The following is a 15,571-nucleotide window of genomic DNA, read 5'->3' on the forward strand; positions in this document are numbered from 1 at the left end:
GGTGGCCTTCCTCTGAGAGAGTGCTGGAAGGGACTGAAGAGGGACCCAGCTAAACAGCTGCTGCTGCTGCTGCTAAGTCGCTTCAGTCATGTCCAACTCTGTGCAATCCCATAGACAGCAGCCCACCAGGCTCCCCCGTCCCTGGGACTCTCTAGGCAAGAACACTGGAGTGGGTTGCCATTTCCTTCTCCAATGCATGAAAGTGAAAAGTGAAAGTGAAGTCGCTCAGTCGAGCCTGACTCTCAGCAACCCCATGGACGTAGCCCACCAGGCTCCTCCGTCCATGGCTCCTCCGTCCATGGGATTTTCCAGGCAAGAGTACTGGAGTGGGGTGCCATTGCCTTCTCCGGCGAAACAGCTAGTATATTACAAGTGTGGTCTTTAGGCGGGACTTGTTTCTTCACTGCCTGTTCTTTCTGTTACTGCTGCTGCTGGGCTGGCTACTGGAGATGGGAGCATAAGATCCTAGTAACATTAATTCTCAAGGTTGGAAAAGCCTGACTGAGAGACCATGTCCAGTCTCATCAGTGACAATGGCAGTGCCAAGAAGTATGTGACCTGCCTTAGGTAGATGGATGAGTTAGATGAGATTTCTGTAACACGCTTATCTTTACAAATTCTGAATCTAAGTTATTTTTCCACTATGTCTGCAAGGTCAGGTAAATGATCTGTTGATGATTGACTTTCCTGTACAACCTGGTAGAGTGAAAGTCACTTCCCTTCAACACTCTGTTATTTGTGTGCATGTGTGCGCGAGTAGCTTTATTACTTTCAGAATCAACCCTACTAGCATAGCTTCTCTAGAAACAGTTGCCTATCCCATGATAGTTACAATAATTCTGGTAAGGACAGGAAAGAAATTAAGAAGGAAAATAGAAAAGCAACAGGAAAGTTCTAGAGATGGGAATGTTCCCATGTATTTAAGGTGTTTGTGAAGCACTCCTCATAGACAAACTAGCAAGATATCCCAAAGGGTGAGTCTCTTTTAAATAATACACCCACCCCAAAAGAAGATTTTTGGAAAGTATAAACTCACAGGCCGCACACGGACACTTGCACCTCTTCTTCCAAGATGGTGATTATCTTTGGCATTCTTACTTGTACTTCAAACTTAGGAAGCACTGTTGATTGGAGAAAAGGAAGTTGATGATTGGCTTTCAACTTTTGGGGAATTGGCATTTCCAGATTCTCAATAATAATTCCCTGATAATATTTTAGGGCCCTGAAAAGGTAGCCCTCTTCTCCAGTATATTCACCTTCCTTTCAACTGGAGATCTTGGTTAAAGGACTGTGATGGATCAATGTAATCCTGGTGAATTATGGGAGACCCCACTAGACTATGAATGTTTTACATTTTTTAAGGTTAAAATTGTTACAAAAAAGGCTATATGGCATCCTATTCACAAATCCCTGATAGTCCTCACTGGATTTAGATATAATTTGGTCCACTCCAAGTCTAATCTCACCCATGGGAAATAGGAGGATTCCAAAGAAACTTGAATTCTAGGCCTTAGAAGTTCAAATATGAAAAAAAGAACTGCTTGGTGATTTTTCTTAATGGCATACCGAATTCCTCCACGGTGAAGGGGTGCTCTGCAGTCCCACCTGATCCCTTCTGTACCACCACCTTATAGGAGCCCTGAAAGGGCTCTGATGAGAGGGGGAAGGTCAACTGCTGGAGGCCATTCTCTACCTCGAGGTTCTGCCACTGTGCGATGCGATTTCCTTTGGGGTCCTACAGGCACAATAATCGTAATTTACAAAAGAGCCTAGGGTGTTAGACAGTACAGGAAATCAATGGGGACTCCGATGTTATCCACAAAGAGGAATTCTGATGTTATCCACAAAGAGGGGTGGGAGGAGATGACTTGGAACAAACCAGTGTTACATGAATTTGAAGGCTTCTCCCTTAATGATAAATTTCTGAAATACTGTAAGAATCTCTTAAATAAGAACATTTCCCCTAAGTTTATTATAATTATGGAATGTTTCACGTTGCTTACCTCAACATATACTAGTGGAACCTGAAAGACAAAAGGATAGTCAGCAGTTTAGAACTGTTCTCACATAGCCTCAATTCTGATTTATAAGCAAAATAGTTTTATGCAGATTAGTTTTATCTGTAGTAAAACACAGAAAAATTCTAGATTAAGTTTTGTAGAAGTTTAATCCATTACAAGGAATTAATGAGTAATGTTAAGTACTTACTGGACTGTCAGCAACAAATGCATGTGTGCCATTCATTAGGAATGGTATTTACTAATATTACTTAAATGCTTATAGCACCCCAGTGAAGAACATTCCTTTGTTATGCTATTTTACAGATTGAGAAATAAACACCAATGAAACAATGAGTAAACATGTTCAGATCCAAATATTAGGTGGACCACAGAATTCTTAAGTAGTTCTAAGAATAAGAAGGAGTGGGAATAAATCCTCTACTATTAATGCATATTCATTTTAAAAACTTGGGGCTGGTGCACTGGGACGACCCAGAGGGCTGGTATGGGGAGGGAGGAGGGAGGAGGGTTCAGGATGGGGAGCACATGTATGCCTGTGGTGGATTCATTTTGATGTTTGGCAAAGCTAATACAATTATGTAAGGTTTAAAAATAAAATAAAATTAATTAAAAAAAAAACACAAAAAACTGATATTTATTAAGTGCCTACCAGGTGCCGTGTATAATCCTAGTGTAAAGAACCCACCTACCAATGCAGGAGATGTAAGAGATGTGGGTTCGAGCCCTGGAGGAGGGCATGGCAACCCACTCCAGTATTCTTGCCTGGAGAATGGCATGGACAAAAGAGCCTGGCAGGCTATAGTTCATGGGGTCTCATAGAGTCGGACACTACTGAAGTGACTTAGTATGCACATTAAGTGCCTACCAAGTGCTGTGTATCATCCTAGGTGCTATAAATACAGCAATCCACAAAAGAGCAATAGATCTGTGTCTCATGGAGCTTGCATTCTAATAGGGATGGATATATGAAAAACAGACATATATGCAATATATATTTTTGATATGTATAGATATACATTTGATATATATGTTTGGTGTATGAGATACACATATTTGACATATATATTTAAGTTATATATATATATATATATATATATGTTTGAAGTAGTGTCAAGAAATGAAAATAAAGCAGAGTTCAGCTGACAGAGTTATGGAAGAAGTGTTTAATTTTAGATAGAAAAGTGTAAGTAGAAACCAGGAGACCCATTTCAAGGCTACTGCAATAGTGTCATTTAGAGGTGATATTGGTGAGAACAAAATTGTAGCAATTCAGGTGGTAAAGCACAGTCTGGATACATTTTAAGCTAACATGATTTTCTGATAAAATAGGATGTGGCTGTAAGAGAAAAAGATGAAGGATTATGCCTTAATCTTTTGCTTTAGGAGCCAGAAGGAAAAAATTGCTCCCTCCCCGCCAGTCCTCCCTGCTCCTTCCGCCAACCCCCTCCCCCATTCCCACCCCATTCCCCAGCAGAGATGGATTTAATCAGGATCAGCAGGGAATTGCAACCCCTCCATGGCCTGGGAAAGCTAGTGTTTTTAAGAGGGGAAAAGGAAGTTGGGAGGGGGAGGGACTATAGTAAACAGAGTCTGTGGCTTTTAATTGAAAAGTGTCTCTTTCCAAGATTAAAAAAAAATGTGGTTGAGGACTAGATTTGGGAGAGAAAAATTAAGACTTTGGTTTCTTGTCTACATCAAAATTGAGCGTTAGTCTTGAGGAACAAACATCGATTATACTCTCCTTCCCTTATAGGAGAGGTTTTGGTAGGTGTGTTTAGAAAAATTTTGGATCTTTGAAAAGTTATTTAAACCTAAGTTTTTTGACAGTTTATTTATTTAGTGTATCTTTCTAGTTTGCCTAACTGAGAATTTTTCAAAGAGTAAGTTTAATTGTGTGACAGTCAAGTACCAGTAACAAGAAAGAATCAACAACTCTCTTGACCCAGGGTACTGTTTTAAATGAGGATTTTGCACAATGGCCATGCCAGAAAATATTGTTATCAGCAGATTCTTCCTTTCTCTGGCCCTCCTCCAACACCAAAAACAGACTCCAAGCCTGTTTATACAGATAATAATAATTCTAGATAGATATTAGGAGACTTACCAACTCATTCAGGGGGTGAAAGCTTTCGTCCAACAAGACAATACGAAATTTCACTGAAATAGAAATATTTTCCGTGAGGCCCAGAAACCTTAGGCCAGGTCCGTAGGTTAGTAAGACAAGCTATTAAGGAACCAGAATTCCTTTGACTGGGAAACATGCAAGAGAGGAAGATCTTTCTTTTGGGAAGTTGTCCTGACTACAGGCCTCTGTACCTGTCTGCTCTGGTTTATAGATGGGTTTGTCTGTCTGGACAAAGACCAGGCTCTCCTCGTTTTTAACCAACACTGTGGTCCGCTTCTTGAATTCTTGGGTTGGTCCTTTCACTTGGATGGTAAGGAACATTACCTCTTGACTGGTTGGAGATCTTGGGAGCTGAAATAGAAGACAGACCCTGAAAACCCACTCATTTCCCAAGTTTCCTCTCCAAGTCCCTCTCCTACTTCTCCCTAGGGGTCTTGCCCCTTTTAATTTCACTGGCCCATTCTCATCGGAGAAAGCTGTCATGGACAGAAATTCATGGACAGGATGACCTCTGTCACTTGTGAATGGGAAGACAGAACAAAAGGTGGAGGAAAACATAACAGTGAGTGAGGTCATAAATGAGATTCACATCTCCTTGTAGATCAGCCAGAACAGTTTTTAAAAAATATTTTTGCTCAATTTATTGTTTTTAATTTTTATTTATATTGGAGTATAGTTGATCAACAATTTTGTGTTAGTTTCGGGTGTACAGCAAAGTGATTCAGTTATTCATATACATGTATCTATTCTTTTTCAAGTTCTTTTTCCATTTAGGTTATTGCAGGATATTGAGCAGACTTCCCTATGCTATATAGTAGATCCTTATTGGTTATCTATTTTAAATATGGCAGTGTGTACATGTCAGTCTCAAACTCCCAATCTATCCCTCTGCCGGTAAGTCTGTGAGTCTGTTTCTGTTTTGAAAATACGTTTATTTGTATGATTTTTTTTTAAGATTCCACATGTAAGCGATATTATATGATATTTGTCTTCCTCTGTCTGACTTTCTTCACTTACGCTATGAGAAAGGAAACTGCAATATTTTATTGGCTGGATGCTGTAAGGATTCTATACAACTCTGAAGAGATACTGGCTGTACATTCATGGTGATTTCCACAGTTTCACGCTTAGAAAGAGTATGGGATGATGTGTTCTGTGTTCCAGTCAGCCCACCACTGGGGCTTATGTTGAACATTGGCCTAGTATGTTTTATTAGTCTTTTTTCCATTTTCATTTTAAGGAGAAGTCACACTTTCCCTTTGTCTAGTTTTTACTGTTTTTTTTTGTTTTGTTTTGTTAAGAGGAATTTTCTTCAATCATTAAGCTCATTTTAATATCTCTATAAATATTTGTCTACCGTGGTTGGAAATTCACATGTGGCTTCTTAATTTCTACACTTGGTCGTTACATTTAGATTCCTTCGTGAAGTCCATGCCAGCCTCGCAAAGTCTTATCTTAACTGAATTCTAGATCCCTGTGCTCCTGACCCATAGAAACAAGTGTATTAATTCAAACTGTCATACTCACAGTGAAGGAGACACAGTGGAATAAGTCCTTCTCTGCCACCACGTCAGTGAAGAGGCTCCTGTTCTCTCTGACGGACTCCAAGGAGGCGCTGACGGTCACCGTCTCATTCAGGTGGCTCAGAAGGAGGCAGCCCTTCTCAGGGGTCTCCGTATGGAGCAGGGAGGGGACCAGCACCATGTATTGCCTGGGGTTGGGGGAGTCCAGTTAAAGGAGAGTGTAGGAGGTGAGGCATTGTTATCAGCAGCACTATTTTCTGCTGTAATTTTTGTTACTATCCTTAGTTCTATGCCAAGAGAAGACATATTGATAAGCAGGAAATTGATCCCTGCCACTGAAAGGCATGCAAGAGAATTATTCTCCTTTCCATAGTCAGTGCCATGTCAGTGAACATTTTACTTGAAGTGAGCCTTAATGAGGAGAACATTTGCAGGCATATCTCATGCTGAGGAACTCAAATCTGAATTCAAATAAAGACATGATAATTATACTTAGTCAAGCTGTCAATCTTTTTTACATTAGGATTACTGAGGAAAGCAAGCAATTCTCATGTGAGACATTACAAAAGCCAATCCACTTATAGAACTTTTTGTTGAATACATAGCAAGCCTGTAAAAATGGAATGGCATGTTCTTGCTTTCCACTTTATGGATATGGAACCTGAGGCTTAAAGAAAGTCATTAGTTTAAAGTCTCAGTGTGTTAAGCAACTAATGACATCTTGGTGTGTTACCTAACCCTGAATGTTTGTACATTAAATATTTGTCTTTCAACTCATGGCTGGACAAAAATGGTGTACTCAAGGATGGTCTTCTAAAGATTGAATTTGGAGTCCTGGTAACTCATGAGCAGAAAAGAAACTTTCCCAATACCCTCATATATAATTTTATTGACTCTCAAATTTTCAAACATTTTTGCTCACAATATCCCTAACATAATTCTTAGACACTATGCACTCCTTACATATACTCAGGTAAACATCTATTTTTTTCCCCACAAGTTTAAGTAATAGCAAAATATATTATTTTTGATGATACTTTAAAATAAAACTTACATTACTTTTTTTTTTTGCTACCTGGATATAACTCAGTTGGTAGAGAATCTGCCTGCAATTCAGGAGACCTGGGTTTGATTCCTGGGTTGGCAAGATCCTCTGGAGAAGGAAATGGGAACCCACTCCAGTATTCTAGCCTGGAGAATCCCATGGACAGAGGAGCCTGACTGGCTGCAGACCATGAGGTCACAAGAATCAGACACGACTTAGAGACTAAAGCAAACCACCACCACCACATTACTTTTTTCTAACTTTCTCATGGAATCTTAAATATCATATTGATAAGATATTCAATATGATCTATTTAAAAAATACATCAAAATGTTCTTTTTGTAATGATCAGAAATTTAGCAGCTTTCTCCTTTTCCCTCTTGAGCTTGAATTTTCATGTCACCATACAGAAGTCTGTCCTAACATTTCTATGCTTTAAAATATTTTATGAATCACTCTAGTGTCTTTATTTTGTATGGACATACATATGCATATGTATGTGTGATGTGTGTGCATATGTACTGTTTGCATATGTACATGTATGCATGTACTGTTATGTGTGGGTATATAAATTGAATTTTAACTCTTAAATTTAATGTGATCATAAAGTTGTAAGTGTTAAACATTTTCTTCTGAATTGTTTTCAAAAGCCTTAGTAGTATACAACAGATCAAAACAAAATAAATATATTACAAGCTATGATTCATATATTTTACATATTAATATAAAATCAAAACACTTTTGAAGCACATCTTTGATGAAAATGATGAACTGTTCTTAAATATTCATGGACAGATATTCCTCACTGCAAGAATTAAACAAAGGTCTACCATGAACTCTGTTGCTAGTTTTGGTTTGTGTATATGCAGTGCTGTGAAAAATTGTTCACATAAAAGTAAATAAATTATATCATTTTTTTATCAGCTCTTGTAACTTCTGCATTACGTGCCAAAAATCACAGTGCCCTATTATCAAGAGTTGCTTCTTATCATCTATCAACTGGTATTTCCCTTAAATCCTCCTTCAATTCTGTTGAAACAAAGAATTCATCACCACACTATCTGCAAAATGATTTTCTCTTCTGTCATTTGAGTCTTTTGTTTTCTCAACATCAACATCAGTTTTTCAAATTGCTCCTTTATTTGGAACTCTAGAGACTTTTATATTCCAGAACAATGTTCCATGGTAACAACTAATTGAGGGAGGTTTGTCTCTTTTAAAGTGGAAGATGGGAAATTAAAAAAGGGGAGGTAAGCAAGGGTAGATAGCATGGTCTCAAGCTGATCAGCATGAGTGTGAGGATCTAAAAGCTGATTCTTTTCAAAGTATCAATTTCCAGTGCCCTTTAGAACCTCTTTGTATATCCCCAGAGAATTTAGAGATTCAGAGATCCAGGAAGTTGGAGAGAAATGTTTAAGAATAAGTAAAGATTTGTAAAATCTCATTATTGAAAGAGACCTTAAAGATAAGGAGATGACAGTTCCATAGGGGGGACAAATAAATGAATGGTAAGCATTTAAAATAAAGGAAAGGACTCTTCAAGTTTATGTTTTATGTGAAACTCACGGTTTTCCAGAGACTGAAGCATCTGACGGCAGCAAGAGCAGAAGAAGAAGAGTAAGACTTTGATAAAGGAGTTTGTTCTTCCCCATGCTGCAGGGAGAAGGGACCGGAGGAGACCAGACTGTGTTGCACCTTTCTCCCTGCAGTTGGTCTGGTCCCAGACTTTCCTCAGAGCAAGTAGGCTTTATGCTGCTCTCTGTGTAAACAGGAAGTTCCACCCACACAAGGTGTCTAAACAAAGTAGAGGTCTCTGAACATTCTCTGGAAGGGTCATTGCTCTAAGGGACTTAATTACAGTCAAGGTTAATTCCTGGCAAGCTAAATAGGATTCCGGGAGGGATACAATCCACATTCCCATTAGTGCTCATTTTCCCTGGGTTTTCCCGTAAAGCAGCTAATCGGCTTTTCAATCCCTTCTCTCTCTTGCTCCCTCCTTCTGCTTCCTCATAGTGCCTTTTAAGGCTTTCCTCTCATCTCTTGCATGAATAGCTGGCAGGGGAAGCTATAATTTAAGCAACACTGGAAGGCTCAAAATAGATATTTCACTACAAGTCCGTCTCCTGCAAGTCCTCCATCAGATATGTCTACCTCAGATATTGAAGCAGTTTCAGAATTTAGTTGTCCTCTATGGAAATGACAATGGATTAAAAGAATACCTTTTTGTCTGGAAGATATTGCTGGATTGCAGATAAAGAGCTAGGTTCTGGAAGAATGATAACAGAAATATTTCCCTGTATTAAGTAAGTGAAAAGATGAAAGGAGAAGTAGCAGGACCTCAAAAACAAGTTTGATTTACTCTGCCCAAGAAAGACCTTAATTGCCTTTACCATCTACTTACGTGAACATGAACACATTTTGTTCCTGCCTTCTAAATATGCAACTCCCCTCCAGTCTATATTATCCTTCCATCCATCCATCCATCCATCCATCCACTCATTCATTCATTGATCCAATTGATTGATTGTTTTGTAAGTTTTATTGAGCCCAATTGGTCTAGGATCATACAAAATCATGGAGATGGAATGGTCAAATATGTAGAAACAGATTGCACATTCTTGAGGGTATGAAAGCAGACAAATAAGCAATAAAAAAACAGTAGCCAGACATTATTATTGGAGAAGTTCAGGTGCTCTGGGAGCACAGGATTGGGGCACACAATTTAAACTTGGGTCTTGGAAAGGAAATCAAAGGGAAAGAAAAAAGCAAATTAAGCACCCACCCACACTTGTGGGTGGTGGCTAGCCAGGGGAAAGAGGAGGTGCAAAGTGCATTCGAAGCACATAAGGAATGACATAAACAAAGACACAGGAGGTGATAACCATCATGACACATTCATGATAAACATCATGACAGTAAAATGAAAAATTTTTGGAATGGAGAAAATGCTTGTCCACTTAGAAAAGTGGTGAAGTAAGCTTGCTTCAAATAAAAAAGAAACTTGCTGGCAGTACTAGGGTACTTGGGGGGTAATCAGTGAAATGACTTCCCCAGATTTATTTCTTGAAAAGATCACACTCACTGAAATTTAAGAGAGTGATGGGAAGGAGACAATCCAGGAAGCAGGGTGGGAGTTGGCACAATTATATGGATGAGAAATGATGGTATTTGAGCTAGGGTTGGGGTTTCCCAAGTGGCTCTAGTGGTAAAGAAACACCTGCCAAGGCAGGAGACATAAGAGATGTGGATGCGATCCCTGGATTGGGAAGATCCCTGGAGAAGGGCATGACAACCCACTCCAGTATTCTTGCCTGGAGAATCCCCACGGACAGAGGAGCCTGGTGGGCTACAGTCCATGGGGTCACAAAAAGCTGGACACAACTGAAGTGACTTATGCATGCATACATGCATTTATAATGATATTGGTTAGAGGTTGACAGATTAATATCATATTTAAGAGCTAAAATTACAGTACACAGTGAACACATGAATGTGGTGGGTAAAGGACAATGTGCCTTCCAATTTTCCTGGCTATTAACTGAATGACTTGTGTTGCTTTTAAGTGATTGAGTGAAACACAGGACACAGGCTGAGAACAGAACGAGAACAGAGGGCTGAGAGTTGGGAAGATAGAGTCTCGTTTTAGAAAGTGCTTGTGCTTTAAGTAATAACATTTGTAGGGAGTTTTACATTAGCTTTTGAACTGTGGTGTTGGAGAAGACGCTTGAGAGTCCCTTGAACAGCAAGGAGATCCAACCAGTCCATCCTATTGGAAATCAGTCCTGAATATCCATTGGAAGGACTGATGCTGAAGCTGAAACTCCAATACTTTGGCCACCTGATGCAAAGAACTGACTCATTTGAAAAGACCCTGATGCTGGGAAAGATTGAAGGCGGGAGGAGAAGGGGACGACAAAAGATGAGATGGTTGGATAGCATCACTGACTTAATGGACATGAGTGTGAGTAAACTCTGGGAGTTGGTGATGGGCAGGGGGGCCTGGTGTGCTGCAGTTCATGGGGTCGCAAAGTGTCAGACACGACTGAGCGACTGAACTGAACTGAACTAATATTAGCATCTAGAACTTAGAGCATTGTTGTCTAGAAGAAATGTAAGGTAAGCCTAAGTAATTTTACATTTCCCATATTGAAAAACAAAAAGCAGCAGATTAAATTAAATTAATTTTATTTTTATACTGATTTTTATCATTTTTATTTTTAAATGAATTTTTATTGGAGTATAGTTGCTTTACAATGTTTTGTTGTATTCTACTGTAGAGCGAAATGAATCAGCCATATATATACATGTATCCCCTTCCTTTTGGACTTTCTTACCATTTAGGTCACTGCAGTGAATTAAGCAGAGTTCCCTGTGCTGTACAGTATGTTCTCATTAGTTATATATTTTTAAATTAATTTAATAATACCATTTATTTACCTCAGTATTGCCCAAATATTATCATTTGATCATTATAAAAATTGTTAATGAGATACTCTAAATTTGTTTTTCATACTAAGTCTTTAAAATCTAAGGTGGATTCTACACTTACAAGAAATAGCAATTTAGAATAGCCACATTCAAATGTTCAACAGCCCATGAGGCTACTGGTTACCATATTAGACAGCAAGCTTAAAGAAACGTTTTTCAAATTGTGGATCACCATCTAAAATGAATTATAATATCATGATCAGTGAGTCATGACCAAGATTTTTAAAAACGTAATAGAATACAATAAAATAGAAAGCACAGTGTACCAAACAGAATACGTGAAACTATTGAGTTTGGAAATATTTATTTCACTGTTGTGCACTAGAAACTTTGGTCATGTCCTATTACCCCTTCTCTGACTCTACCTTTATTACTCAAACATCTGAGTTCTTGCTGGGCATAAACTACCTCACTGAAAACTTTTATTTCCTAGTCTTCTCCTTGGAGGCTGGGTATGGTATACGGCTAAATTCTGGCAACTGGAGTGTAAGTGCAAGTTCGGTATGCAACTTTCAATTCATGACTTCGAAGGGTTAGGTTCTGTCCTTCCCTTTTCTCCCTTACTACTGTCTGGAACGTGGACACGTTGATGATAGTCAGATCTTTCATTGCAGGTGATAAGATGGAAGCCATGTGTCAAGGGAGGCAGAACAAAAAACAAGACATCGACTGAGCCTCTGAGTCATCCAAAGGCCATTTTAGCTGGCACTTTCATGTAAGAGAAAAACATTTTCTCTTATTTAAAGGCCTTTGTGTTTTGAGATATCTTTGTTCAAGCTAAAACTTGTATCTTAACTCATATAATTTCTCTTTTCTCATTACAATCTCTATCATCTCTAAGTGTCCTGAGTCACAGTGTAAAAGTTACATTGTGAAATGTGATTTCATTGTTACCTTGCAAACTGCCTAATGAAAATATACAAAATTTCTTATTGTAGGTTAGAGTTAAAGCAATCTGAACACCACCAGTTAATGGAGATCTGGCCTATTTATTACAGATTAATAATTTATCAATTTATAGGGAGACTTGATGCCATGGAAATAGATAATATGGGATGAAAATAGAAAAGAGTCCACAACAGACCTCCGAGAAACACTAGTATCTAGGCGATGGACATCTAAGTGGAACTGGAAAGGCCAGAGAGAAAGAGAAACATGGGAGAGAGTGGGATTTCTGAGCCCAAAGAAGAGACATTTTAAGAAAATAGTTGAGAAGGTTTTTACTAGTCAGAGTGATTGGGGTTTTATAATGAAATATCAAGGCTTGTGATTGGGCTTCCCTGGTGGCTCAGATGGTAAAGAATCTGCCCGCAACGTGGGAGACCTGGGTTTGATCCCTGGGTCAGGAAGATCCCCTGGAGAAGGAAATGGCAACCCACTCCAGTATTCTTGCCTGGAGAATCCCACGGACAGAGGAGCCTGGAGGGCTACAGCCCTGGGGTCTCAAAGAGTCAAACACAGTGAGTGACTAACACTTTCATTTTCTCTTGTGAAATGACTCTGTGCTATTACACACATATGCGCACACACACACGTTCTTTATTCACCAAAGGAAAAGAAACCCTGCAATATATTCCCTATCGAGTCTCATATTCAAAAACAAACTACATAGAGTTAAAGACAAAAATATAAAGCACAAATATTTAAATTAGGAAAAACATGTAAGAGAATAATTTTACCATTTTGGGGGGTACAAAAAGACTTCTTAATCAGAAAATAAAATCCCAAGACAAAGTAAAGTATAAGCAGCAGAGTTCCTACAAGTAACAATGATACAATACATCACTAGTAATCATACATTTGGAAAAGAAAAAAAGATATGCAATGCTGTCTATCAGACTGGGAAATTCTTTTAAAGGCGTGGGAAAAATGCAGTCTTGGGCACTGCTGGTAGAAGATAATTGGCAAAGTCATTTTAAAAAGGTAATATGACAGGATGTATAAAAGCTTTAAATGTGTACACTCCTTGACATAGCAAATTTACAGTACAAGTTAATCATACAAAACAATAAAGTAACTGAAAAAAAAATCAAGTAACTGAATTTTAAAAAAATGAGCAAAAGGTAAGCATGTACAGTTGACTGTTAAGAGTAGGTTGAGAGGTCTTGGCACTGTTGAAGATCATTTTATCATATACATGAGGAGTTTCTTTCTGGGCTCTCTATTCTCTTCCATTGATCTATTTGTCCATCTTTATGCCAGTACCACTGTATTTTGGTTACTTCAACTTTGTAATGTTTTGAAAATAAGAAGTGAGAACCCTCCAGCTTTATTCTTTTTCAGAATTGTTTGGCCATTCAGGGTCCTTCAAGATTCCACATGAATTTTAGTGTGGGTTTTCTTTCAAAAGTATGATTTTACTATACCATACATTTTCCCCTTAAAGTATACATGGTATTGAAGATGCTTTTCATGTCAGCATAAGGATGTATATTAAAAGAGATATATTCTCTTGAATAATTACCTTATATGTACATGCTGTGATTAATCAATACCATAAAGATAACTAATCAGTTTTTTGTTTTCTAGATATTGCATCAATGAACATGCTTGTCTTGGCAAAGTAGTCCATATGGTAAATTGTTCGAAGTAGAAATATTGGATCAAAAGGGCAGGCTGGGATGGTTTCACAAGGGGAAGGATTTTGTTACTGTTGTATCCCCAGTGCTTAGAACAGGGTCTGGTGTGTATGAGGTGCTAAATAAATAGGAAACAAACAGTAAACCCAACAAGCAAACAAATAAGCAAATAGATAAGATAACTCTTGACCTATGTGTCAAAAATTGAGAAGATATTTGCCAAACTATGATAGACAATGCTCATTGGCTTAACTACTCACACAGCGTCTTTCTCCCTAACCATCTTCAAACTATGGGTAGCTGTTTGATCTAGTCTGGCCAGTGACATATAAATGGAAAACTTCTGGGTGGGGCTTGTAGAAAACTTTTGGTTTCTTAACAAAAAGAAAAAGTTTCAGAAGACACAGCAATGAACGTTTTTATTTATTCTTTCTGCATGCAAATTGAATGTAACACTTAAAGTTTCAATGACCGTCTTGAGTTGACAAAGCAACGAACAGGATGATCAAGGTCTGCGTGCTAAGCAGGTCCAAACGATAGAAAGGGCCTTGGTCTCTGTCAGTATTATTGGGTAATTGTGTCAACCTTGGAATGTCAACCTATGGACTTCTTCCCTATTTGTTCAGCAATTGCTAGTTGCTTTTCTGTTATTTATTGCCAGAGAAATCCCTAGCTGATTCACAGACAGGTGCAAAATGCATTTTAAAAATATAGAGAAAATTAGAACTTAAAGTAACATTGCAACAGTGGGGAGAGGATGAAAAATGTGGATTTTAAGTGTATTGGACATGACAATTACTAGTTTAATATTGATGAACGTACGAAAAGAAAAGTTACAGTACTCCTTTTTACCTTGTTTGATGCAATATTGATATAAAGGACACAATTATTTAATATATTACTTAAAGAAAAAGCTCTTCCAATTAAATTATGTAAAATATGTCATGATATGAAAAGATGTGTATGTTACAATCACTGAATGCCAGAAATAGCTAATAATTGTAGGTACTATATGTTAGGCATTGTGTTAAGTACTTCATTTCATTTATTTTGCTCAAAAATGTATAAACTAGTTATGGACTTTTCCATTTTGGAGATGATAAATAGAGAATGACTCTAGGTTTCTCACTGGGGCTCTCGTGGGTGATCTTGCTAATAAGAGACAGGAAATTGTCAGGTAGAATCTCAGGTGTGTTTGTTGGCTTTGAGGCTTTCTTGTGAAATTCAGGGAAGCTGTTCAGTAGGGAGTTGGGGGTAAATTTCAGAAGTGAAGGAAAAAAAAAGAGATTGATTAGTTGGCTCCTTCGTCTGTTCAGTTAATATTTAAGCCTACTATGAACCAGGCTCTGTATTAAGTACTGGGGATATTGTGAAGCAAAGCAGTCAAGTGGAGAAGATGGATATTATTTAGTCAGTCCACATATATTCTAATGCATATTTTGTACCAGACACTGTCCTGTGGTTAACAAAAACCATATGTTTCTGCCATTGGGGAGTTTACATTCCTTTGCATCGAAATTAAGAAGGTGACTGGTGAAACACATGTGACCATGCCAACAGATCCACTTTAAATTCACGACTGCAGACTTGGGTGCAAACACAGTCTCCATGCAGTGCAGCTGCCTTGCTCAAGTGATTTTATTTCCTCACTCTCCCAGTCATCGTTTCTATAAACAATGCCCTTTCTCTCTTTTCTCTCTACTGATGACATAGCTTCTTATTTCACTGAAAGAATAGAAATGATCACAAGTATAATTCTGATCATCTGTCTCCAATTCTGAAATGGCCAG

The 15,571-nt window shown here is 38.2% G+C and overlaps 1 protein-coding gene across 2 annotated transcripts in view; it reads right to left on the reverse strand.

The window, feature by feature from the left end:
- The window catches only part of LOC113892422 (alpha-2-macroglobulin), a 72,425-nt gene that overhangs the window by 40,171 nt on the left and 16,683 nt on the right, over window positions 1-15,571 (reverse strand). The window contains exons 1-7 of one of the 2 annotated variants that reach the window (XM_027541259.1): window positions 8,281-8,703; window positions 5,674-5,857; window positions 4,338-4,497; window positions 4,126-4,178; window positions 2,004-2,024; window positions 1,567-1,735; window positions 1,037-1,121 (exon numbers count right to left, since the gene is read on the reverse strand). In XM_027541259.1, coding sequence (XP_027397060.1) covers window positions 1,037-1,121; window positions 1,567-1,735; window positions 2,004-2,024; window positions 4,126-4,178; window positions 4,338-4,497; window positions 5,674-5,857; window positions 8,281-8,366 — 758 coding nt within the window. In that variant the 5' untranslated portion in view covers window positions 8,367-8,703. Of the gene's footprint in view, window positions 1-1,036; window positions 1,122-1,566; window positions 1,736-2,003; window positions 2,025-4,125; window positions 4,179-4,337; window positions 4,498-5,673; window positions 5,858-8,280; window positions 8,704-15,571 lie in introns of those variants that run through there. The other variant, XM_027541260.1, reaches the window with a different exon arrangement.

Source organism: Bos indicus x Bos taurus, chromosome 5 (assembly GCF_003369695.1).
Source record: "Bos indicus x Bos taurus breed Angus x Brahman F1 hybrid chromosome 5, Bos_hybrid_MaternalHap_v2.0, whole genome shotgun sequence".
In the NCBI taxonomy this organism is placed as follows: Eukaryota; Metazoa; Chordata; class Mammalia; order Artiodactyla; family Bovidae; genus Bos; species Bos indicus x Bos taurus.